A 26,859-nucleotide genomic window follows, 5' to 3' on the forward strand; every position below is an offset into this window, starting at 1 on the left:
GTGGAGGATCATCTCTTCAGGGTGAAAGCAATAATCCAATTAGCTCGACACCAACTTCAATTATCTGATTTAGTTTGTGGAATCGACTACAGGTCACAGAGAATCAATAAGCGCTTGAAACCCTCTTCATGTAGACCAACAGAAAAAGTCTTCATGTAGCTGTGACATTTTAAAGCCTTGGCGATGATTAAAATAGAAGATCGCTGTGTGATTTCATCAAAAATATCACCCTTAATTAAACAACCATAATTAACAAGGGGAGAAAATAAAAAGAAAGCAAGGAAGAGCTGGACTTATTGGACTTGGATTGGACTACATGCAGCGGAAATCAATACTTCTTCTCCGATATAACTTCAGGTACAATAACTAATGCATCTGATTATGTGTGGTTACCAGACTCAAAAGCTGTTGTACTTGTGTTTTCATCTTTTTACAAAACCTGAACAAAGCTAATTATTCTGTTGGCTGCCCAGGCAATAAATTGGAGGCATTAAAACACTTTCATTATGGAGATTAAAAAAGCAACGGATGGCTGCTTTCTTAAACTGATGAGTATACAAGGGAAAACAAATCTAATTCTCCATGCATAGTAATGCACACACGAGACATGCAGTAGCCACTAAAGAGACTGAGGACCACGTGCTGCAGGAGTCTTCAGGTATTATCCTACATACAGCTCCAGTATGCTTTTTTTTAATGCTAAAAGACATGCTAATTCAGCTCCATAATTTAATGTAATCCTGCTTCATGTTAGCATGATGCTAGGGGTCAAAGTGCTCCTCACAGGGACACTAAATCTGAGCATGAACAATGTGTCAAAGGTGTTGCTGCTATCTTACAGGCACCTGCCATGATGAGCCTGTAAAAGGCTCATTAGTGCTTCTGGTATTACTCAATGGCTGCCGTGGCGCACATGGCGAGCAGAGGAGCGATCACCTTGTCACATTAACATGAGCATTAACCTCCTGACCAGATCTATCTGCGAGCCCACAATCAACAAGTTCTTACCAATTACAAATAAATTAACGCAGCTCAGCCAGTGGGCGGACGAAGAGAGGAACACAATTTCAACTCAACGTAGGAGCCAACGGTGAAGAATGAGCCAAATATGATTTTCCTTAATTAACACGGCATAATAAAAAGGAAATTAGAGTGTAATGGCCACAGTGGTACAAAGAGGAAAGAACAGATACAGATAGAAATCTTTGTCCACCATTTATATGGATCATAAAACTGTTTGAGATCCACTCAATTACACACGCTGCTCATTAGAGGCATGCAAGCAGGAACAAGGCAGCACTGTAATCAGCACGACACTCAGCCAATAATAAACCTATGCTCCAATTCAAAAAAGTAAATTTTGATTAGAGTTCTTTTACTGATCCACATTTTTTCACTGCACAGCAAACACTGAGTTATTTCCTTACTCTACAACTACAGTAACCTACCTACCTTCAATTCTTTTGAAAAAAAAAAATATGATTAGCCTCTACAACATTGTAATTACTGGGAAATTCATACCAAGTTTTTTTTGATTGATTGATAGAGTTCCACTCTATTTTTATTTTGAAGCATTTCAGTAAAAGTCAAATGTTACAAAAGACCATAGACATAAAGCTTTTGTGTGATGATTTGAGGGGATACCTGGTCAATTTATAGGGTCCCCTGTATGATTTATGTCTGTAGAATCACAATGACTTAAAATATTTTTAATTATGAGACGATACATGAGGTATATCTAGGTTTTCTTTTTCGTTCTGAACTACCTTAAAAACATTTCCTTTAACTGCTTACACGAAAACCTAAGATTTGCACAGATGTCACTGTAGGATGCCCAGGTGTATGCACTTCTTAAAAGCTGTTTTAAACAATAAGGTATCTTTTTAAAAAACACCAAATAATCTGTTCAATACTTTGCGTCGGGCTGCTCTCTGACAGTTTCAGCACTATTAATAAAAAAAAAGATTAAGATAGACACTTTCAGGCCAGCAACCTTAGAAAAGCAGACGAATGTTTTGATTTTGAGGTTTTGCCATGCCTTTCAATATATTACATAGTGTAATTTTGTTTGTGTGCATGGATGCTTGCTGAGATTTTCAACCCTGACGAGTTCTTCTTCTGATGAAATAGAGGTGAAATAATAATAATAATAGTTTAAGAGTTGAGGAAAGAAAATGAAACTTAGAATGTGCGATTGCAAGTTTTGTACCTCCATCTGCAGAAATCATTATTGACCAGCAGGGCCTCATTTGTATGTGATAGCTAGGTATTTGTTTTTCTTTCCATTAAACACAACAATGATAAGCTACAAACACCCAAACTTTCCAATCACTTAGCATCTTTTTTCCAGGCTATCTGACTGACCAGTCCTGCTTTGTCTGGTAAATGATTGGTCGTCTGGAGCAGCAGCACTAGCACCTTGCTGAACAGTACAGGCTTTGATTCAGTCCAGCTAAACAAACACAGAGTGCCCTGAAAAAGATCCTGCATGTGGTGTTTTCACTCTTACATGCTGCTGGTTATGCTTGACAAAAACCTTAACAGACTTGTGTAAACCTCGACCGACCACTGCAGCGTGTCAGCTAACTGCAGTAGGCAGACTTAAATACATCATCACCTCACTGTCTCTCTGCTACATGCACTTTCACAAAACAAAAACCAACCATAGATGGTGACGACAAAGAGTTATTACTGTATTAACTTTGAGAAAAAAAAGTGTCTTGAATTAGAGGTGGGGGATATTGAATATACCAGGTATATGAGTTGTTGCACATGTGAGGCATGAAATGGCTTTATCGAGACCATCAAGTACAAATTGTCATGTAAATGTTTTAAGATGCTGGATCTGAAATTCACTTTCGAGTTTCACTTCCTTCACTTTCTACTGGTGCTCCTGTCACAGTAAGCCACACAATCCCTCTGCCTACCGAAGAAACTCTCCTGCGTTTGCCTGTTTTTGCATTAGGAGGAGAAAAAGTTACTTGCATATTTCATCAGTCGCAGGTTTGAGGTCTGTAAATGCAAATTTAAAAATTCAGCTGAAGGGTCTGCTTGAATTATACTGGTGCAATTTTATGCATCAGACGGTTGAATTTGAAATATGATATAGTGAATTAAAGGAGAAATCAGAATATCTAGATGTATATCGTGTATCCCACTACAGTGTAAAAACATCAAGATATTGATCTGAGGCCTTATCATGCAGCCCTAGCTTGAATCCAGATTATTTAAGAAGAACTTCCTGCATGGGAGGGATGAGGTGCATCCTTGGGAAACATGGTCAGTTTTTAGATTTTAATGGAGCAGATATGCAGGACACGTACCTACTAAATTACATTTAAAGGACCCAAAGAGACAAATAGCTCCGTGCTTTAGAAAAAGAGGAAGTGGCACCAGTCATTTAAATTTGTCAAAGAGCTTTGCAAACTCACTGATCATCATGTTATTTCAAATTTAGTCTTGTGGCAAGAAAATATTAACCTTGTATGATGTAGCAGCAAAATCTACGAGAGCAGTAAATATTTTTTGTAAATAGCTACTTTCATACTTTAAGTGGACTGAGGGGAAACACTTCAGCAAATTTACTCGGTTGGGCATATAAATAAAGTATTATAATTCCTATTTGTGTATTATTATTATAATTATCATTACATATTTGTTTTATTTATTTGGTTTTTAACCACAATGAAGGATATATGCACATTCATTGTAAATCTTTCTAGAAAGTCTTCCCCTTTTTAGCCTATTCAGGAGCTCTACATCAGCTCTAAAAGATGTGGGTTGACCTAAAAATCAAAGTCGACCATGTGAGGAAAAAGGTGGACCTGAGGACGGTGATTCCTCTATTGCAGTCTATGTGCAGCAGATGCACTACTGAGGACCTGTGGACCAGATTAGCACCTCAGGGGTTTAGTGCTGAGCCCAGCTGTGCTGTCTGTAGCAACATCTATTCCGTCTAAGCCTCTCAACGTCCTCTGGAGAATGCTTTGATGAACCCTCAATAAGGACTTACACCAGCCTTTATCCATTTTAGTGAACACGGGGCTGAAACGGTGACGAGGTACAGAGGTGCACAAGGTGAGCGATTGTTTTGGTGTGTAGGACGCGTTGTGCTGCGTCGTATGCATGCATCAGGCAGTCACTTAAAGAAGTGCTTGCCGTTCCCGTGAATTAACGAGCAGTTGGGAAGAACAGGCCAAGGCGGTGCCATCTGTAAATGTCACAGGCACTGCTTGCTCATTTTACACATCATTAAAGCCAATATTCCTAACCTGTATCAGAGCAATCAGGAGCAGGCCATTACTGCGACAGGGGCCCCAGGGGAACCACGACCAAACTCAGAAAGAAGAGAGAAGGGAGGGAAAGAGAGATAGAGCGCACTCTTTATCTATCCGACACGCACATACAAACACACACTCCTTTACACACTTCTACACACTTCCACACGCACACGCACAAACAAAACAAGGAGCACAGCACACCTTCCAACAATAAACAAACACATGAAATCAGCACCAATACCACTACCCTAATAGCTAGTGCATTTAACAACAGAGCAGAATGAAAACAGGGCCAATTATACATGTATCTGTGGGCAGTGTGTACGGAGCCCAAATGAGAATCTTGTTATTCCTTTCCTTCCATACTGTGGCGCTCAGAAAGCTAAGCCATTACAACAGCAGAGGCTCCAGGGACAGCTTTCGGAAATGAGAGCGAGTCGGGGAGTGACAAAACAAAGTATTGAGATAAACACCCACCATTAGCACAGGCAGTTAAACCTCCATTTCCTAATCCTCAGCTGGACTCCAGAGGATATTAACCCTTCGTTTACTAAGGTGCGGGACAAAAGGTTCTGGATAAGGTTGGGCGAAAAATGTGGATCTGATTGTAGGTTTCGATCAGCAATCAATGGAGGTTAGGCTCTGGCTGAAGCACAAAGACCTCAATTCAATCAGAAAGAGAGTCGGTCACAGAAAAACTGATTCACATCTGCAGAAGTCCTGTGGTTGAAGATGCTCAAAAGTCACAACATGAACAGAACTAAAAGAGGATGAAGGAAGAAATCATTGGCAGAGGAAGATATAGATACAAGAGATAACTTATTAAGTCAGCAGATTTGATGCACAGGCTCACCTAGAAATATAAAACTTTGAAGTTAAATCATCAAATCACTCTTTGTCCAAACATGCCTGGGATCTACTGTGTCCAACTTACTTTTGTTGTAATGCTCCTGGGATGGATCCAATTTTTTAAACATTTTAACTGTTTTGATCATCTCCAATGCCAAATAAGGAAACAGAAAGTTCTAAAAATGAGTAACTATTTTTAATATTTAACCAACCCTACGTCTAACCCTTATCTAAAATTTGACACATAATGCAGAACATATAAAGGTTTTAGTGGGTTATTCTTTTTAATTCAGTTCCTGGAGGGTTTTTTCATCTATAAATCATTTAAATGTATGTTGTACAGATATTTAAAGTCAATATAAGCCAAAATAAGTCAAATGACTTCATTCCACCAGTGTTCAACACACTGTGTATATTAATGTAAGCATTCAGCTTCTATTGAGCAATTTAGTTCTGCTTTTTTATTCCCAGTGATTTCCTGAGCACATTTCGCAGCAACTGTGACAATAGAGTACCAATTAATTTCCCAATCCTCCCCTAACTGCTGATACAATCGAGCAGGAGTCCTTTCATCCACTTTAAATTCAATCAATTACATCTGAAAAATAACACTACTTGATTAAAATCCATTATTGACTCTTTCATTAGAATAAGAGGCTTCTGAGCCAATCTAGGATAAATTTGATTAGGAAATGTAATAATTACGAATAAAGAAAATTGATTTCAGGGTTTCAAAATAGTCATTTGTGCATATTTTAAGTGTATTTTGCATAATAGGAAACAATTAGGTAGAAAAAGCAAAAATTCAGAAAAGATTTGATTTTATGTCCACTTTTTAAATGTGATAGAGAAAGACCCTAACATGTAAGTACGTGACCTTTGCACGGATACATTTCTTCATCATTTAAAACTAGACGTTACCCCTCCTCTGATATTCCCTCGCACTTACAGACGAGTTTAACCCCCTCCAATACAATGAGCGTTTGATACACTTTCTTTAAAAGAGAAATACATTAATGATGCTCCCTGACAGTCTGCATTAATCAGAGGGGGCTCCCCCTGAACACAACTCTTTATCGGCCATCGATTTTCCAGTGGGTTTTATGGCGAGCGACACACCGAGAAAGCTCGTCGTCGGGTGGCTGCTGGGAAACACATTACGGGGCTGTCAGTTGTCTCGCCATGCATCCTGCATCATTCTTTAAGCACATGAGAAGTTCATTACACTGCACAGCTCTGACAGTGCATACCATATTAGGGACTGTGTGCAAATTCCAGGTGGAGGTGTAAAACCAGATATATAACACAGAATTTAGGTTTTGTCAAAATAAGGCTTAAAAGTATTGCATTTTAAACACAGGAGTTCAAATGAAGCCTGTTTGAAAGTACGCAACAAAATCATAATCCCACTGTAAAGCCTGTGACTTAGACTTTAATATCATCCCCCTAATAATCACAATAACAAACTTGAGGTTAAAGAATTTGTCTTGATTTTCCTCCGACTTCAGCCAGCATTTAGAGAAGTCTCACTAAGTAATGTGGATTCATATTGGTAAATGATGCTGCAGCAGTAGTTTCCTACACATCTCATGTTGACCAGAATGATTTCTCACTTTAAGACGTGCACGCTTTCTTGATTTATGATGCTTCATAACTACTAAAATTCAATTTCAGCCTGCATTGCACGCCTCTGATTGCCCTGTAAATGAGATAAACTGATGGCAATTTATTCAAGGATCCCACCTCTTCTTTCTTCTCCTTTCCCTTTCTCCTCCTCCTCCTCTTTTCTGCTCTTTCAACAGGAGACACTACTCGCATCCCAGACTTGGGTGAATCCAATATTTAAGCGGCGGTGCGTCTGTATTCCAGAGCACTCAGCAGAACAGACAAGGTGATGCTAATAGAAAAGCTCGAGAAAAAGCACGAGGGAGATAGAAAACAATGCGCGTGTGTCTGATGACTTGAGAAACATTCAGAATCTGCCTCCTCCGGTCTTGATTACCCTTAGATTTTCCCCTCATGGAGTCCAGGAGCAATCCAGCTGCAATTACTCCTGTGTGGGGCATTTATTGATGAGATTTGATGACGTTTGATAATGCCAGCCATCACTCACTCCTGGCTTTAATGTGAGTGTGTAATTCTGCCAGGAGAGCCCCATTAAGAGCTAAGTAATGTCAAATAAAACTTAAGTAATGGATGTAACACCTAAAAACTGAGCTGGGAGCTGAAAACTTGCCGTACCTTGCTGCTTTGGGTTGTATTTTAAAAACTTTCCCTACTGTTGTCACACTGGTCCAAAAACAAAACCAGCAACACTTATCTCACAGCACTTATCTCCAAGCTGTTGATGATGTTCCCTCTGAACAACAATGTGGTCAACAGACCCATTCAGACTTTAAAGAGAAGCTGTCAGAGGCCATGATAAAAAAGTATAATGATTATAAATGCTTAGCCCTATTTAGGAGGCGTCAATGCCATTGTTGTTGTTATCCAGCGTATCAATCTTGTTGATTGATCATCCCGCTCTTGTGACATCAGTTTTATGGCCTCTGAAATGCGTCCCAGTGTTTTCACAATGCCATGCAATTAGGGTCCTCCATTCATCATTGGGCTGGAGAATCATTATTAATTGGGTGGAGAGCCGACTGCCACTCCCCTGCTGAGGAGGGCCACGGCTTCTGGAGATCAGGCCATTCAGACGGAGGTAAAAGAAATGGGGGCTGTGAGGGTGCGATGTGCAGGAGGGTCCACACAGAGATACAAAACTCCAAACAGTTATATACTCTACAGCCAGTTAGACATGACTTTTCACCTCGATGACGAAGAAGAGTCGAGTGGGGCTGCCTTATGACTGTCACAGTAAAATTCAACCAAAGGTATAATAAAAGCAGCATCACATGGTTCCATTAAAGCTCCTGAGATGAACATTTAGTGGTTATGAAACACACTAATATTAAAATTGATGGTTCTTTATGAGCTACAGAAGCAAATTAGACCATCAGCGTAGAAACAGATTATTTCTATACAGCAATACTTGATGCCTTTAAGGGGCCATTTACACGACAACGGTTTTAGGGTAACGCAAAAGTTTTGTTGCGTTTCAGCCTCATGTTTACATGGAAACGGCATTTCAGCCGACCCAAAATGCAAACTTTTAAAACTGGCCTCCAGAGTGGGATTTTTCTGAAACGCTGCCGACACCGTTGCGTGTGAACAGTAAGCCGGCATTTTCAGTGGAAACACTGACATCACACTCCGCCTCGCATGAGCGGAGCACATACAACAGGACAACAGTACCGTTGTTACGATCGTCACGAACTACCATGCCGTGCTGTGCTTGTGCTGCTCAATCTGCTGTATCTGCTGACTGTCTTTCAACAAAATTTTCATCCGTTACTCCACTTTTGCACACCGGATGATCGGATTAACTCTACTTTGGTGGCTATCTCCCCGAAGCTGCTTCTGGACAAGACAGTTATAGCACCACCTGCAGGCCTGGCATGCTTACTACAGCGTTTTACAGTCCATCAGCGTTTCCATGTAAACGCAGATTTCTTTCATTGCATTTTCGCAGTGTTTTAGCGTTTTCACATGAAACGTTGTTGTGTAAACAGGGCCTAAGTGTTGTCTCAGGGTAGGTGTCAGGTATCAGATGAAGAGATGAGCAGCACATTTTAAAAGCAGTTTTTTTTGTTTTCACATTTTCCCAAACAGAAAGTCTCAATGTATGGCACTTCTGTACTCATGAAAGATTTTTTCTAATACAAAAAAAGCAAAAGATGCCAGATTTGGCTCAAACTCAAAGTTCCTTGCAGGAGCTTTAAGTTATACTTAACTTAGCGTGACTGTTTCCCTTATGCAACAATCTGTGACATATGCTTAACTCCACTTTTACCCCGCTTAAAGCAGCTTCATGAAGCCTCTGATACACAAAGTATCATCAACAACCACCTCCCGTCTGCAAGCAGCTGCACCATAAATCTGAGGAGCACTATTTAAACAACAGTAATATATCCATAGACTAAATGATCTGTGCTGAACATTAAAAGTTACTTTACAAAAGGCAATTATTATCTGTTTAATTCTAATAAAATCATTTGCAGAATTTTCAGGAAAAAAGCAAAAGGAAAAATATAGGAGCATACTGGCATTTAGACATGTGACAAAGTCCATCACAGCTAAAGAATTGTTAAAAAGTTTGTGGAAACATGTCATTTCATTTGAAAGTGATTGTTTCGTTGGAATCTCCTGAATGATGTATAGTTTCTTTAATTGCTGCTTGAAGCAGATGGTTTTAAAATTCCACAGGCTGAGCAGAGGCCACAGTGAACGTTAGCTCCAAGAAGCTTGTGGAGGAAAGGACTTAACATAGCCACCCATGTATCCCAGTAGGTGATTTTTTTTTTTCTCTAGCAGAGCCACTGTGTCGTACCTTCATTGCCTGCAGATAAGCCGTCTGGCTTCGTGATACCCGTGCTCTTTTTCCGTCTGTGTTTCTTGCGGTTGGCGTGAGGTGAAGGAGGCGGCTCAAGTTTAGGACTTGTGGCGCTGCCCACATTGGAGTTTGCAGGATCGCTCATTCCATTTGCTGAAAAACACAGACAAGAGAAACAAAAAACATTTCATATGATATTGAAGTTTTTTTTAGTTACTTAATCACGTGATAAGATATGGGTTGAACCTTTACTATTACATCTTTAGCCTGTTAGCTTCAGTTTAATACAGACAAAAAACAAACTTTCAGTTACAGAAATATCAAACTGCAGGACACAAGTGTCCCTAATGACTTCTCACTGGTCTATTATTATTATTACTAGGAAACTTTGTTTTCTTCACACCCATTAAATCATAGTTTTTATTCAGAAAGTTACCCAACACTTAGGGCTGAACGATTTTAAGAAAAGATTGAATTGCGATTTTTCTGACTGATATTGTGATTTCAATTCGATTCACGATTTTTTTCCAAATTAAGCTTTGGGATATTCACATGTAGGGCTGAACAATTTTAGGAAAAGATCTAATTTTTCTGGCAGATATTGCAATTCACGATTTTTTAATCATCAAAAGTGATGATAAATAATCTGTTTTCATCAACTTTTACTCCTAAACAGTGGCTTTGTGTTGTTGACCTGCTTACCAGCACTTTTATTGTATAGATTGTCAACAAATTTGTAAAAGAGAATGTGTATAATACTTGACACAACAGATCCTGAGTCAGTCAGGAGTGCTGCAAAAAATTGCTGCTTTGGTGATCTCAAAATTGCATTGTCTAAAATTGCGATTTCGATCTGAAAACGATAAATTGTTCAGCCCTACCAACAGTGGAAGAAATTTAGGCTTATTCATCAAGAATGCACAAGAAAATGCATGCCCCTTTCTTCAAAAGTTACATGTAGTCACAAAGTCAAAGCTAAGATTCAACCTCTGTAGCTTGGAAGAATATCTAAATATTGATACTTGGTACCTAATACATAAAGAAGGCTTTAGTCTCCAAACATAAAGTGGGTATAGAAAGGTAAAGACAAAGTAAATTGGTCACAGCTTGCACTTTTGAGAATCATACAATTTATAGAAATACAGTAAACAACAAAATTCATGTCAGTAGTGGAAAAAAAATGCTGATGTGCAGTGTTTCAGCATCACGTTGGCTCTGGTTAAAGGCTTTTTTGGTGTGATGAGGCCTGTATCTCATATGTATTCTTTTGGCTCAAGCTGCAAGTGTAGCATGAGGACTGAAATGTATGAAAGTCAAAACCTCAGAGTTAGACAGAGCGATGACAGATTAAACACAAAACTGTTGCTTTAAATCAAATGAAACATTTGGATCTGACTCTGAGCAATGAAAAATGCCTGACATTAAGTTTTTTTTTTTTCTTAAAGTGTCATGTAAAGTGAAGGTAGACTTGTCACATCTTTAAAATGTGTTTGTGAAAGAGTTGGAAATGGCTTTGAGTGCTCTAAAAGTAACTGCGTGGCTCCAGCCTCAGATAGGATGAAGGACAGGTACGGGGCTATCAGTGAACAAATGGTTACCTAGGTTAGCCCAGGGCAAAGCGCTCTATATGACTGTCTGAGAGTGACAGGGGGCTAAGAGCCGGCTTTGTTTCTTGTAAGTGATTTTATAAATGTGATATTAACCTGTGCTACCGTTGGGCAAAGGGATAGGAGGGATGGGATGATAGGAGGGGGATGTCAGCTTGCCATCTTTCTGATTTCCTGACATTTGACATCACTTTCCCTTCTTTCCCCCTCCGGATGCCATTATGAATCTGGGAGCGGGGGCCAGCAGGCCTAAGGGATGCAAGGAGGGAGGGCCGGTAGATGGGCCCCATATTGCTCTCCTCTTACCACCCTGTGTGGTGCTGGCAGCCTCCTCCATTGTCTCCCATCAAAAGCTCATTGTAGTGTGGCAAACTCCATTCATTTCCCTGTGCACCGTCCCAGCCCCAGGGGTGGAGTGCAGGAGGACAAGGGGCTCAGGGATTATTGCTGTTGTCGTTGCCAGTTGCACATGCTATAATGTGCCGGCACTATGCCATTAGCCAGTGTACAACATTAGGCCTAATTCGGTCATTACCTTTAGGGAGATGGGGCTGTCTTGGAGGAGTAAGATGGGCTCAGCGGGGGATTGAAGATGCTAACGTGGGGGGAGAGTGGAGCTCACACGGCCTGGGGATGTATCGTTTGAGTGTGGGCATAATATAGGAGACAACACCTGAGATACAGAATGTTGTGTCTGTAATCAGCCTTGTGATTAATCTTAATGAGAGATGGTGTACACAAACCAGAATGTAACGACATAAATGAATTGAAACCACTGTAAACTGAAGTCTGTAAGAGAATAAAAGACTATTAAGTAACTAGAAAATAAGCACTATTAATATTTGAACATAAACTGCTAAATTCTACTTTGAGAATAAAGTTAGACATTAATAAACATAACACTGGTGCCTGTGCAGGCCTACATGCATTAAGCTCTCTGGTGTTTTGAATGGCAGCACGCAGCCACACATGTAGCAGCTCCTAGTCGAGGCGTCTGTTTCAATTTCCCTGCTCTCTTACAACAGCCCCCCTGAGACGAGTCATTAGCTGGCTCAGACAGCTGGGGGCACAGGGGTCCTCCCTGTGCCCCCCCCCCCCCCCCCCCCCCCCCCCAAACCCCCCATCCCACCCCACCCTCTGCTTCCTCCTCCCTCTTCATCCCAGCGTCTGTCCCGCCAGCACGGCTCCGTATGGCGGGTGGAAGACTTGAGCTCCAACCTGCCTCCGAAGTGACAGCCAGCATTTGTTTAATGTCGCTTGAGGTTAAAGGGGAGGGCTGCCCCTCAGGGGCTCCAACCGTGTCATAAACACCTCTAATTATCAATTTTTGGCCCTAATGTTGTGGAAAATGACCCTGGCTCTGCTCATCCTGCACCTCCTGCACCTGAAACATATACTGGGCGGTACACTTCCTTTAGTCAGAACAGAACAGGCTTTAAGAATGTTGTAACAAGAAGGATTGGGGAGCAGGAAATGGATAATACTACAGCACACACCACTGATAGCTAATATCTGAGCACCTGAACACTTGTGTTTTTTACGACTTGGAGCCTCCTGGCTTTAAGTGGTTCTCACAGCTAAACTATGCCAGATTATTATTCTTAAATTGAGAATTATAAAGTTAGAACTGGACTGATTCTGCGCTCACAGTGGTATCATTAGTGAGCTGTGAGTGTGTATGAGAGCCATCAGGACCAGGCCGGATAATGAAGCACGCTGGGGATCAGGAGTCGCTTTCCCACTCAGCCACCATCACCTGGGCAGCAGCAAAGGTATCAGCCTAACCTGTGATTACTATGTAATGCACTCCCACCACGGATATGACAGTTTAAACCTGCTTCAGGATGAAGACTGTGGGTGAGGCGAAGAGGGAGCTGCTAACTGTTTCCTGCCTCCACCAATGTCACACTGAGAATGAAAAAGGGTGAGAGAAAGAGGGAGGCAGAGGGGGGTGATGCAGAGGAGGGGAGTCATTTCATTGTTATTCAAGAGGCTCCGGGTGAGGAGCACTATGATTCCGCCAGGCCCCTTGACATGGCAGCCCTGCCTGTCCTCAATCAAAGCCAACGGCTGCAATTAATGGCAAAAATTAGAAACAATCACCGCCTCCCCCTTATTATCCTCAATTAGAGCGTACTAATCAAGGCCTGATCGCGCTCTGCTGCTCTCTCCAAACTAAATGTCAAACTTCATTACGGCCTGGCGTAGAAATCAAACGCCCCACATGCTATCACCCTCGCATCAGGAGGCCAAGGTATAAAACACAGTGCCACAGGAAAAGGCTATCTGTGCATTAACTACTTGTGTAATGATACGCAAACTTAAGAGAGGTATAACTTAAAGAGAATTAACACAGGAAGCGAAACTGACTCACGACAAGAAAAACGCCAGTGATATAAACTAACACGGAGGGAAAAAGATATAAGATGTGATATGTTCTAAATCAATTTTGGACTAGCTTCTGATTATTATATGGACTCCTATTTTTTTCTTTCATTTAATGTTAAAAAAGCATTAAAGTATTCAAATGATTGGCTTAACCAGCAGTTTAAGATCCAGAAAACGCTCATATGGAATTTTCTGTCTGCTTGTTCATGTCCATGAATGTTCCTATCCAAACTAATTGTTTCAGTTTTACAACAAAATTCCTACAAGATTCTCATTTTTAATTAAGCTAAGGCAGTAGTTTCTTCAGCTATGACTGATTAAAGCTCAGTATCATCTTTTTCATCACAGGATATAAAGCCACTATCCCTAAATCAGCTCAAACATCAGGGGTAATACTTATCTAATAACTGGCTGATGGGAAACATTGATTTACAGTAATCTTTTGCCTTTGTGGACGTAACATCACTCACCCTCCGATCAGGATTTAACTTACTGTCATCAGCGAGGCAGCTGTCACATTGCTCAGACGTCTGTTTGAGCCTCTCGTTTTTAATTCAGGTTCAGAGATTGAGGTGTACCAAGGAGAGCGGGATCTAAACAAGCACCCAGTGCATTAAGAATGGGTGTCTTTATGAATGCAAGCAATAGAAAAATTGGGCCGGGATTTAATCAAAAATCTGCGCTCAATATTCAAGAGACGTTACTACCTTTGCTTCTGCCTTTGCTCAATAGGTTTACAAATGAGGACATTCTTTAAATAATATGGAAATAGTTACCTGGCTAAGATGCATTCATTCGCCGGTGAATCATCAATCTGCTGTTTTTGCATCTCAGAATCACATTTTATGTTAACCTGCAACCTTCACCAAGGATAATGGAGTGATTGGGCTCGGTTCAAGTCAATTCAAATGGCAAAACATGAGCAGCCTTCACTGAGGAACACCCTCTATCGATTATTGAAGGCACATTAAGATGAAAAGTAAGAGTGCCGCGTTTCAATCAGGTTTATGTTTTTGGATAGTCCAGTCACACTTTCCACTGCAGACGTACTCTAATGTCACACCTCAGATGTTTAAACTTTGAGGAGACATAAAAGGAAGCTGTTCAAGGAAGTCTTTATGAACATCAAATGAACAAAGTGTCTGCACTGACTATGCACTGATTACAGAAGAACTCCTTCCTAAAGACGTGCAGCAGATCTATCATTTGACGCAATGTTTTTACCATTATTTTCAGCTCATTTGCCTCACTCAAGCTCATTTGTGGTTACCTTAAGAGTAGCATGAAAATAATTGAAGAAAATAGAATAATGGAGCAAATTGTGGATCTGATTTAGTTGAAGACTGGATGCTGGTTAATGAGCTATGTTAAAATGGAGGGCTTTTCAGTTTGCCAAACATGAAAATGGGAAGTTGTAGGCCTTCTTATTTTCAAAACCAAACGTTTAGGGATCCATATTTGTCCTTTACAGCCCGGCCGCTGAATGAACATCCACAAACATCCAGTATGAAGCCTTTTTCTCCTCCCACACACATTTCAATGCAGATGCAAACACGATTCATGGGGGAAAAAAAATCACATACAAACACTTGCAAAAAATCAGCAAGAACACACACGTACACAACACACACTCATGCTCATTTATTTGAGGACCCCACGAATCTAAGTAATTCTGCTTTGGGCATGCTGCTGATGGGAGACGGGGGTAGGGGGTGATGGAAGTGCCTGCGTCCAGGCAGAATTGATCGTTTGGCAGCTCCAAATGAGAGACAGGCTTGTCTGCGGAACCACGAGGGCCGTGCAGTTGGACTCCAGCAGCGCTCGTAAAGTGCGCTCTTTAAACTGCCGGGGCCCCTGGGAGCCCATGGGGAGGGGGGGAGCCGCCGCCGCGCTAATGAGAACTACCAGAGTGCAAACATGCATGGAAATGACTGTTATTCTGTTGATGTGCATTTAAGTGCTTTTTTACTGCCAACCACAAAGAGAGGGAAATAACTGGTGATGAATGGTACCCCCAAAAAGCATTCATTTTCCTCTTCGCAAGAAAGGAGAGGAAAACAGTGGAGGAGGAGGGGGTTAAGAGTAAGATGGAAGGTAAAGACAGAATCGGGGGGCGGGCGGGGTGACATGCATGGTGAATATATTATCTAACTTCACTCGAGTACAGTGACAAGGTGCAATGTGACACAGAGGCAGCGAGCAGAGATGCATGAATGGCAGAAAGTTAACACTCCCTGTTCCTCTCCTGTGAACGCAGCAATGCTTCCATCAAAGAGTGGCAGCCTAAAAGGTCACAGCGATCACAGCTCTGATCACCTAATTATGAAAATGAGGCTTCTTCCACCTGTCTGAAAAACTCAAGGAATGGCACCTTCATCACATCGCACCTCAAGATCACACTCTTCTATTCTGTTTAAATCTTCTCTTCTTTCAGTGATTTTTTATATGCATTGGTAATGTGTGGTGAGGACTTTGGTCTTACGAGCTCCGCTGCTAGTACTGGTGTTGATGGCTTCATTCCACTGGTCGGCGCTGGACACAGAGAAGGAACGTTGGTGCATGCCATCTTTACTGCTGCCGAACACTGACGCGCCCGTCTGGAGGGACGAACTGCTGTTGGAGTGAGGAGCCCCTGAAAAAACAAGCGACAGACACAAAAATCAACACAGCATCCTCGTGTTTCCTCACTAAACTTTGTCTGCCAGGCTTGTTGTCTGTAAAGAGGTAATAATGTTGTAATTGAGTCAACAGTTTCTGGTATTTTCTGCAGCACTGCATTGCTGCTGCCACCTCATTTGTGCACAATCCTCTGTCAAACACCCCTCCACCCTGCACAGACACACACACGACAACCCTCTCCCTCCGCCTCTGCCTCTAATTAGCCCTTAATTAACAAGATACACTCTGAACGCTAATTATCTCGCCTCATCCCTCTGACTGCCACATCGATCTCCACTGGCGTCAGCAGGCGTTCTCTCCCTAACTTCCAATCAGGCGAGCCACGGACGCCTGGCTCTCTTTACTAATTCATGGGTTAGGCTGCACCATGTGGGGTCCTTCCCAACTGTTCGCCAGCAGTCACTACAACACATCCTAACTACTCTGAAAAAGTCATCGATACACTTGCAGTCAGGTGAGGGGGGGATTAGAGTTTCTTCCTGAGCCTCGAGATGCATCACACTGATACAACTGTCATGGCAACTGGTAGGGACTGTGAAGATCATAGGGTTGGGTCTGAAAAAAAGCATTTTTAATCTTGAACATACATAAACACGTGACCTACAAAAAAATACAGCTCATCTATAAGTATTAATTACCGCCAGAAAAGTTACTTTCTGGTGATGATTTATTGAAGGCAAAAGCTCTGCTTTCACTCTCTGATGTTACATTTTCCGATGCTTTGTTTTGGAAAACACCCAATATCTCTGATTTCCTCAACAATGCTTTTTCATACTCCAGGTATCACACATCAAGGCCTTTTATTCAATAATTACAAGAGAATATCAGTTTCTGATTGAGGTGACAATAACAGAAAATATAGAGTGTGGGTCGTGTGTAAAGTAAACTAAGCGGCACGGGTGCTTGTTAGGATAATATGTCCTACTCATTATCTAGAGTAATAAGTGTATCAAATTCACATAATCATGTCTAATTAGTATCAGTAATTATCTTGTTGGGCCCAGGAATATTAATCTTCAGGTCCCAGAGGGGAGGGAGCAGAATCGCAGCAAGAATGGGAGAGAGAGCGAGGGAATCATGCTGAGGAGCACCGACTAAATTAGCATGCTGAAATCAGAGCAGAGGAGGAGGAGGAGGGAGGAAGGAGGAGAAGGAGGAGGAGGTGGGGGGGAAATGGAGCAGAGGAGTAGGGGTAGCGAAAAGGAAATGTGAAACTTTGTTTTTTGGAAAGAGACGGATGAATGATACTTAAATTAACCTCATAAATCTGCTGTTATTGTTCTCATTACGGCATTAGAAGGAAAATGTACAAATGTGTTTTTTCTAAAAATTTAATGGGAAATAATTTCAAGTTTTAAATAAAGCCAAATTTACAGATCTAAAAATTCACCCACTTAATCATTTTCAGGTTATTCCTGATTTTTCCCTCAAAATATTAATTTCTCCTTATTTCTAAAGTTGGACTCTTTGACGTCCCCTCCTCAAAAAATAAGAGGAGTAAGAAAAAACTGTTAGATAACTACAGTGCAACTTGGATTGATATTTAAAATTCAACAATCAGGTCTAATTGTCAAATTGGATGCTAATGATGAATGAATTATACATGGCTGTATCCATTAGTCCCCAGAGACCACTCCTGCATAAAGGGGAGGATAATGTAATTACAGTGGAGAAATAATCAGCTTGTGGCATTAAAAGAGCAGCAGCTCCAGCCAGACCTGACTCCAGTGTGTTTAACTGCAGTGACACTTTGGTGAACTGACAATGACCCGACGACAGCAAACTGATGTCCGAGGGATTTAATTTACCGCGGAAAAATTGGGTGTTAAAATACAGAATACGAGCATTAATACAAAAAGATTTTTGACATTTTTGAAAGAAATGATGTATCACAGCCGTTTTATCGTAGTGTAAAAACGTTGTGTATATTTTCAGAAAGAGAAGCTTCTCCTGACGATTACTCAGTTTATCAGTTTTGTTTTTGTGTCTGTAAATTTTTGTTAAAAATTAAAGATTCTTTTTATGTAGAGTAACTTTTTTAATGACATCATACTTTTAAAGACACGGGTCAGAAGGTTATATCAACCCTTTCACGGTAATTTGACACTGTTTGCAGAGTAAGACTTTGACTACAAACAACGTGGTTTCTTTCTTAATTGTTACCCATTTCTACAGATTAAAAAAAAAAAAAGCACAGAGAAAACAGTATGCAGATGAACATTCTTAATGCACTGGTAACAATGAAATAATGTTCCGTATATATTACTGTAACCACTGCAAAAGCAGCAGTTTGATCCGTATACCCAGAGAACATATTGGTTAACTTCAAGACTGGAGCTCTTTTGGCTTAAAAAATAAAAGTGTTTTATTTTGTAACACTAGCCATTAGCAGGAGTAGTAAATAAAAAGGTTTAGCAATTAAGATTTCTTAGCCAATGTGCTGTGTCTCATTTTAGAAAAAAAAAAACATTCCCACATCAACTTTTTATTAAAATTAATGAAAACTTTAAAGAACAAAGTCAGATTATAAAGCCCTCTCCCTGACTGTGTATAAAGAGATAACAAAAGCCATACAGCGTGTTCTGCAGGCTATCTGGGGCTCGAGCGTTAAGTAGAGGCGATGGATTAGCGGGGAGCAGCGCTGCCTTGCTTCTCATTTCTCTTTAGGCCGGGGCCGTCAGTGGGTTGATGAGCCGTGACAAGGCCTGACCCCTCCGTGGAGTTGTTGCCATTATGTACAAGTAGTGGGATAATGAAGCATTCATGGTAATGTGGGCCGGGCAGAACATCATCTGCGGCTGTGTGTAATCCACCATCATCATCCTGACCGACACCCAGACAGACGTCCCCTTCCAACCCTGACAGTATCTCTGCTGTCAGTGACTCAGACGCTTGTATTAAAAACTATACTTTTAAAAAATGTCCTATTAAGTCTGTGTGAACGAATTACTCCAGCTTTTTAATTTATTATGGTTCTTTATGTCTTTCAAGATGGTTTATATTTGACATTTTTTGTGTCATCTCTGCCTCATAATTTTGGAAATTCTTAAGGAATTTCTTTGGACATATCCAGCTTGTAACTCTGTCATGTTACACTCTTACTTTTAATGACAGATAATTTTGATATTATACAAAGAAATGAGAAAGAAAAATGAGGAAAAAATTAAAATCAAGCAAATATTTCTATACAAATAACCTTAAAATGTATGTGTATCTATGCTGCTCTTGAACAGGAACCAGGGAGAGCAGCTAATGACAGTAAATCGTAAAGACATACAGGCATACAGAGTTTTTATTTGATCAAACCTTTAGGTAAAAAGAGGAAAAAAATCTGCGTAAAAAGTTTAAAGGCACTTTTTTTCCTTTCTATAGCTGGGGTTGTTTACTAGGACCAAAACGCATCTTGTATTGTTGAGGGCATTAATTTGACGATATGACTAGGGAAGCAATGGTGATAGTTTCACCAGTGTTGGAGTCAGAAGTGTCATGAAGTCAGTTGCAGGTCCTGCTGGTCAGAGAGTACTTGCTTCTCCTCAGCGTTAGATTAGAGCCTGAGACAAATTGTGGTACAGTGCGAGCAGAGAATGAGCTAAACACTTCCACCTCATCCTCATGCATCTCTTTCCCCCGCAGGATTGATTCAAAGTGACTGAGCCCATTAATACTTTGATACAATGTATCTGTCGCCGGTGACACAGCAGGATGCGTGTTAACACGGAGGATCATATTTAAAACGGTTCCGCTCAGCACCCAGCAAAGGAATTAAACCTGGCCGCTCTGCAAACTCGTGGGCGCATGCGTTCTCTCATTTACTCTCAGTCTCCTCAGACTCTGCTCTTCATCTTCCCATCTCCCCTCATCCACTCCGCCCCCTCCTTCTCTCCGTCCCTATCCCTCTTCTCCCAGTGATTATAAAGGTCTTTAGATCTAAGGAATGAATGAATTACCAAAGGCACAGACAAGGCTTGTGATTTGGACGCCGTGAATGAAAAATTACCCCTTTGTTCCCTTCATCAATTGCACGTCTAATGAAATCAAAATCCCGATCACATAATCAGAAGAGGGTCCTCCACCCAGAGAGAGACCTGATGTGATTTGTAACCTTTCTTTTCCTAAATGGAGATTAAGGCAAATCTCTCTCACATTGTTCCCTGATGCATAAATGGATGACAACTGAAAATCTTGGAAAATTGTCACTTAGGAGACCCTTTTTTTTAACAAACAGACATAATTGAGATAGTGAGAAAGAAGCATTTAAGAAGAAAACAAACCAGTTGGTGCAATTTTCCCTAAACCTGGTCTGGCCTGATTTTCAAGGCCCTTTGTGTGCCCCAAACGACTCCCCTCAACCTCCCAGTCAAGGTGAACAGTTTGGGAGTTTTAACAACCTCCATGCAGCGTCCTCTGCTCTGTAAACTCCTACATCTTCCTGCTTTTGACTGATTAACCTGTTCAGCAGTGGCAGCACCTTGGCCAGGTTTAACAGTAACCTGCTTGGACAGTGTTAATGGTCCCTGCTGACCCGTCTTTTGGCTCTGAACCCACTCTCAGCCAGTTGGCCTTAGCTTGAGTGATGGAAACACTCTGTCGATGAAGGACCCTGCCTCCCCCTGGGGATCTCTTTGCTAATTAGTATTAATTACTCTTAATCCTAACCCCTAAATCCAATCACTGGCTTCCCCTCTGTAAGCCTGCCAGACCCTCTGCAGCCTCCAGTGGCGCAGCTTGAGAGAAGAGCCCTATTTTTAAACTTAAGGTGGAGAAACCCTGGTTCTGTGCTCAGGACAGAAATGCTTTTTGTCGTTAGGACCCTCCCTCTGCTGCAGATGATGACGAGTAACTAGGTCACTATCACAGCAGCAAAAACAGACACAAACTATTTTCTTCTTTAAATATAACATAATGCTCAAACAACATTATTAACTCCCTGTTTAGTAATTATGAGAATTAATAGATTTCTCATAGACGCTCATTAAGTCATCATTGTGCATATGATGAGGAGGTTAATTTGCATGAAAGAAACATACCGTAAGTAGATAATTAACCTGTTGGGACTCATTTTATATGATTAATCACAAATTGAGGATGAGGAAAATGAGTACAGTAATAAAAGACTCATTGAGTAACCATTACATCGCATACCTGTAATTTGTTCCCTCTTTTGGGGCCGACTTGAAAAATGAGGAATCCTTCTTCACTCACCATGTCCATCATTACAAGTTTACTGACATAAGTGAGTATTATTATCTTTGTGATGTAGTTAACATTACAAGTGAAGAGAGAAAAGCTTTGAGGAGACCAGATACTGAGGATCATCAGGAGGGGTTGGTGTGTACAAGGTGGCAGGAATGTTTAAAAATATAGGATTAGATGACAGTGACACTTCGACATGTTCTCAAAAAGTCCTTGAAAACATTTATAGTTTCATTTAGATGACACTTAAACCAGTAACTTCCAATTTAACAAAGTTCTGATTGTTTTAAACATGTACTGTTTCTCATATTATGTTTCCATATGTTTAAAAAATTTGAAATGACAAATTGTGGGCTGCACTTTCACACATTGTTATGACCTAGGGGTGCACCCATCACAATTTTCTGGACGATTACTGATCACCCTTCTTTAAAAAGCCTGACCTGCAGATACCGATTTGGGCTGATTCAGATTTTTAGTTTTCATGACTGACAGCATATACCTGCAATATTCTGATCTTAATGAAAATCATTGAACAATACCTGTGGAACAATAAAATCTTTATGTTTTAACTTAAACAACCAGTAAAGTGTCCTGAGTTTTAGGTCTCAGAGCAAAAAGCACCAATGGCTGGCTGTCAAACCTTATCGGCAGTATAAGATCAGTTTTGATCACTGATCCCCCAAAATAAGGGAAATCATGCATGTCGACTAGGAACCTAATAGTCCCTACTAGGGATGCACTATGTTATCCCCACATCCTTGGTATCACCCAATATGACCCAACACAACAATATCTGCCAATGTAATAAACCCATAAGAAATGGGCTGTTGCTTACTTGATAAAACACATATCACCTCTCTGCTACTCAATGGTTGTAGCTCACAGAACTGTGCAGTGTAGACGCAGCCCACCTATTTATTTAAGTTTTGATGAGGCATATGCAGGCACTGCATTACTTGTGATTTTGTTAGCACTGCACAGATCAAGAAGTCACATATTTTACACCTGTTACAAGTTAAATTTGAATTTAAGCAGCAGTATGTCAGGAATCTGGGTTGGATTTCATTTGATTTGAATTTCATTTCTGTACTATTGCCAGATTCCCCCTGGTTGTGGGTATTATTATGATTATCTCGGGAAAAGCATCATCCAAGTCTCAAGTGGGACGTATCTTTTTGTCTTATTTTTTGAAAGTGATTGTCTTAAGTTTTAAGTATGAATTATTTTTCTTATTTTGCACAAGAAAAAAAATATTACAGAACAAATGTGACAAAAGTATGAACCATAGTACTATTCTAATAAAGAAAAGAGTTGATGGTCACTGCAACTATGTCCACAAAAAATCATCATCACTACCTGTAATCAGCTAAATGAGTTGTAAAATATCAGCATATCTGATATCAGCAAAAATCAATAAATACACTTGATCATTTTCATAAGTGAATCCACATTTCCCCAACACATTGTTCATGTTTTTGGCTACATACACAAGACTTAGCAGGAAACTACTATAACATACAAATCCATGATACATATTCAGAGTAATTAAACCGTTTTTTAAGGTGTATCTTAAAGTATATGTTGATTGATTGTCCAGGAGGACAGCCTTATGACAAGGGCAAGAAATCATACCTGTGTTTCCTATGCCCAGCTGCAAGGTGCTGCGGTCCTTGGTCAGCCCGTTGGTTTTTGGACTAGCAGTGGGGGCGACAGTGGCGACAGCTCTAGGGGGTCGCTTCCCAGGAATCTTTACTGTTGTCCTCAGCAGGTCAATCTCTTTCCCATGCACATTCTGCATGTAGTCCTATGAAAAGTGGGAAAAACACGACAACAGTTGTGAATAATTTGCGCTCTGCTCAAACACAAGTCCAATAGTTTTCCAGGCACTGATTATCCACAACGGACAACAAGAATCCAGGAATTATGAAAGAAAAACAAATTAAAAGACTATTCAATTTCCGCCCCCATTAGTCACAACCCATCTCAGACCTTCCACTAGGGGTGTGTGATAGCGGAAAAATGATTGTAAAGCCATTATACATCACCTGTGCCCACACTGTCTCTCATAATAGAGAGATGTGAGGCTTAATGAATGCAAACAGTCTCATTCACTTTCAATTTGGGCATTTGATTTGGTTTAAAGCGACTAGTGCCCAAATGTGGGAAGCCAAGGTGAAAATCATTGGGCTCAGCAGAAAAAGACCCAGATAGAGGCGAGTTCGGCCTTTGCCGTCCCCCCACCGGCTCCTCTGCTTTATTACCGTGTCATAAAGCACTCATTTCTTTCCCAAGCCTCCTCGCTAATTACCCAGTGAGCGCTCTCATTTCATTTTATTGCTGGAATTAACAGCCAGATCGAAGCGTGCAAAGCTATTAAGATGTGTGATTAAGCCACATTCAATTAGTTTCTACAAACAATTTAATTGATGTAGCAGATAGAATTAACAGAAGGTGATTGTGTGGATGGCTTGGCTGACTGCGAAATTAAAGGTTCCCCTCTTCCACTCTCAGTCTGCTTCCCTCCCTCTCTCCTTTCCTCAATCTCCCTCTCTCCTCCTCTCCTCCTCTCTTTCCTTTCTTACTCCTTCTCTGCTCCGCTGCTCAAAATGAGCTGGAGCTGTTAGGGCGCTAATGCAACTGTCTCCCTTATTTCACCTCTCCCCGTAAGTCAACAGATTCATAGATTCATAGATTGCCCCGATGACCTGTAATAGCTGTAATGATCAAGAGATAGCCTGTTCAGTCAATTACATACATCACTGTAGCACAGCGCTGCTCTGCTAATAACCGCTTGTAAATTAAACCACTAACACACTGTCAGAGCATCACGGCCACATACACAAGGTCCACGTCTAACTGTTGGGCTTCTGCTCAAAGTTAGAGACGTGAAATGTTTCACTTTTGCTCCACTAAATTGCCTCAAACATGGGACTGGAGGAACCAGAGTGACTGGAGGATTTGCTACAGAGACGGGTGTTTCTGACGGTGGCACCGGGCTCCTGAGCTGTCTGCTGCCAGCCAGCCGAGTGTTTAAGAGGTATTAGCAGCCCAGCAGGATTCTGACAGAGATGGATGTGGGAGGCTGGTCAGGCTCTGCTGCCGTGCGGTGAGAACCATTATAAATACAAGCCAGCGTGGAGTCTGGGCGCGGTGGGCACGCAGCAGTGCAGCCATGTCTCCATTAGCCAGCACCGGTGATGTGCACCACAGGGGGAGCAGAGATGACCACTAGGACACACTGTTTCTTAACACTAAGTTTAAAGCCACAGGGTTAGCTAATATGGCTATTATATACAGCCATACGTCTCTGTAGAAACCTTCAGCCTATATGGTTGTTATCCAGTTTGCTGCAGCAGTGGTTCTAAATGTAATCCCATCAAGAGAATTACATCCAGTAGTTGAAAACACCCTGCATTAAAACCTCCCGCACACAACAAACAGTAGTGCAACAAACACATAAAGAGGATTGGAAAAGAAATGGGAGAGGAAATAAGCAAAAAGAGAGGGGGCTTTGGACTTACATGTAAACTGGGGTGGTAAGTGAGGACGCCATTATCACACAGTGTGACATATTTCTTTTTCCACTCCTTGTTGAGGGATTTGCCACTTCGCTTAAGAAGGATTCCCTGTAAGAGACGAGACATCACGGTGAGCATCTGCTCCTCTCTGAGCAGCATGGTGGAGGATATGAGCCATAATGGATGTTAACTACCATAAAACAGCGATATTATTGTTATTACAGATTTGTTTCAGCAGCTACGATGAGCATTTAACTTTGCGGTGAGTAATAAACAAACAGACAATAACGTCGAGAGACAATTATGATCCAATATGAAAGCGATTATGTAGAGTAAAATCCCTTTAAACCTTCTCTTTCTATCTTTAATTATCAGCTGACTTGTTTTCTGATATGTTTTCCTATTGTGACATTTTAAGCTCAAAAATACTCAAAATTCCTTTGACACAGGGATCCCTTAGAGAGACAGAGACAATCCAATTTGCCAAACCTCCTCTCTGCATTCATACACATAACACGGTGAACTCTGGAAGACCTCTCAATCCAGGGATTAGGGAGTGTGATCTCCCCTCTTCAAAGCCCACTCAGCTCTTATTCTTTTCTACTTTATCTTTCGGGGCCTTTTAGGGCCTCAGATGGGTTCCTTATCTGCTGAGTAAATCCACTGGTAAACAATGCAGTTCCTCTGCTGGAGGTGACCAAACGCTGCTGAGTGCAAGGGCCAGGAGGCTCTCTGGGGTTAAATAGTGAGGAGGGGCTCGCTTAATTAGGGGATTAAGCCGGGGCAATGTTTGTGCTTTTACAGCCAGGGCCTGTGTGTGTGTGTGTGTGTGTGTGCTGAGAAAGGGGGGGTTAAAGGGATAGTATTTTGCTTGCCAGGCCCATCCTGCAGGCTTTAATCCTGATTAACACATCAGGCAGAGCTGACCCTCGGTGACCTGGGCACCAGGCTGTTTGCCGACAATCATCCTAATCCTATTCCTGTTTCATCTGGATGGGAGGGGGGTGCTGCACGCTGGGCCTCTAGAGTAAAGTTTTCTTGGTATTCGATCAATATACCTGCCTGTACACAGCATTTCACTAATCAAACCTTTATCTACCCTACCTCACAAATTCAAAGACGTCGAACTGAATCCAAATCAAATTTTAAAAATATTGAATAATTGATATTAAAGTGTTGTGGAAGACCATTCATTAGCAAAATTTGATCCATTTTTGGATTTTTTTTTTCATAAGGAGCAGACTTGACAAAATTATGCAACTTAATTGAACACAACAATTTGTTTCCTATTAGAAAGCTTAAGACGTTGATAACTGTTGATATTGTGATGATTTTCAATAAAAAGAAACAGTGTCCTCCGATCAATAAGTTGCTGACTGCCCAGACTCCTCTCAATTTAGTCAATACAAGAACTGTAAACACTTTTTAAATGGCTCTCTAATCATACAAAGTAAATGACCCAGCCACTTCGCCTCCAGCAACTTTGTAATGCATGTTTTACAAGCAAATATGTTGCTCATCTTGTGGCCTTATTGAAGCAGAAATAAATCTATACGTGCAATCAGTGCCCAGCTTCATATATCTATTAACGCCGTGGAGCAGTTCAATAACGTTAGTGGGACAATAATGTACAAATCATTATGTATGAAGAGTAATTTTCTCTTTGTTTTATCTGATCACTTGATGACATGTTGCGTCACTTCGATTAATTTGAAGCATGATGAATGGTTTGAGATTACTGAGCCTAACCATTCAATCATCTACTACCTCAGATTGACCAGTTGTCCTTTCTTCATGGACGTCCTCTCTTTGACACAGTCTACCCCCGACTCACACACATGTATAAAGAGATGTTCAGTCTGTGTGACAGAAGGAAACAGGCTGCCGGTCTGCCGCGCTCTCTGTGT

The 26,859-nt window shown here is 41.1% G+C and overlaps 1 protein-coding gene across 2 annotated transcripts in view; it reads right to left on the minus strand.

The window, feature by feature from the left end:
* agap3 (ArfGAP with GTPase domain, ankyrin repeat and PH domain 3) overlaps positions 1–26,859 on the minus strand; it is a 129,913-nt gene that overhangs the window by 18,609 nt on the left and 84,445 nt on the right. For both annotated transcript variants that reach the window (XM_074689551.1, XM_074689552.1), the window contains exons 10-13: positions 24,956–25,060; positions 23,067–23,238; positions 16,042–16,191; positions 9,562–9,717 (exon numbers count right to left, since the gene is read on the minus strand). In XM_074689551.1, the coding sequence (XP_074545652.1) occupies positions 9,562–9,717; positions 16,042–16,191; positions 23,067–23,238; positions 24,956–25,060 (583 nt within the window). The remainder of the gene's footprint in view (positions 1–9,561; positions 9,718–16,041; positions 16,192–23,066; positions 23,239–24,955; positions 25,061–26,859) is intronic.

This window comes from Halichoeres trimaculatus, unplaced genomic scaffold (assembly GCF_033239565.1).
Source record: "Halichoeres trimaculatus isolate MK-OKI-2021-1 unplaced genomic scaffold, fHalTri1.1 fHalTri1_scaffold_15, whole genome shotgun sequence".
Classification (NCBI taxonomy): Eukaryota; Metazoa; Chordata; class Actinopteri; order Labriformes; family Labridae; genus Halichoeres; species Halichoeres trimaculatus.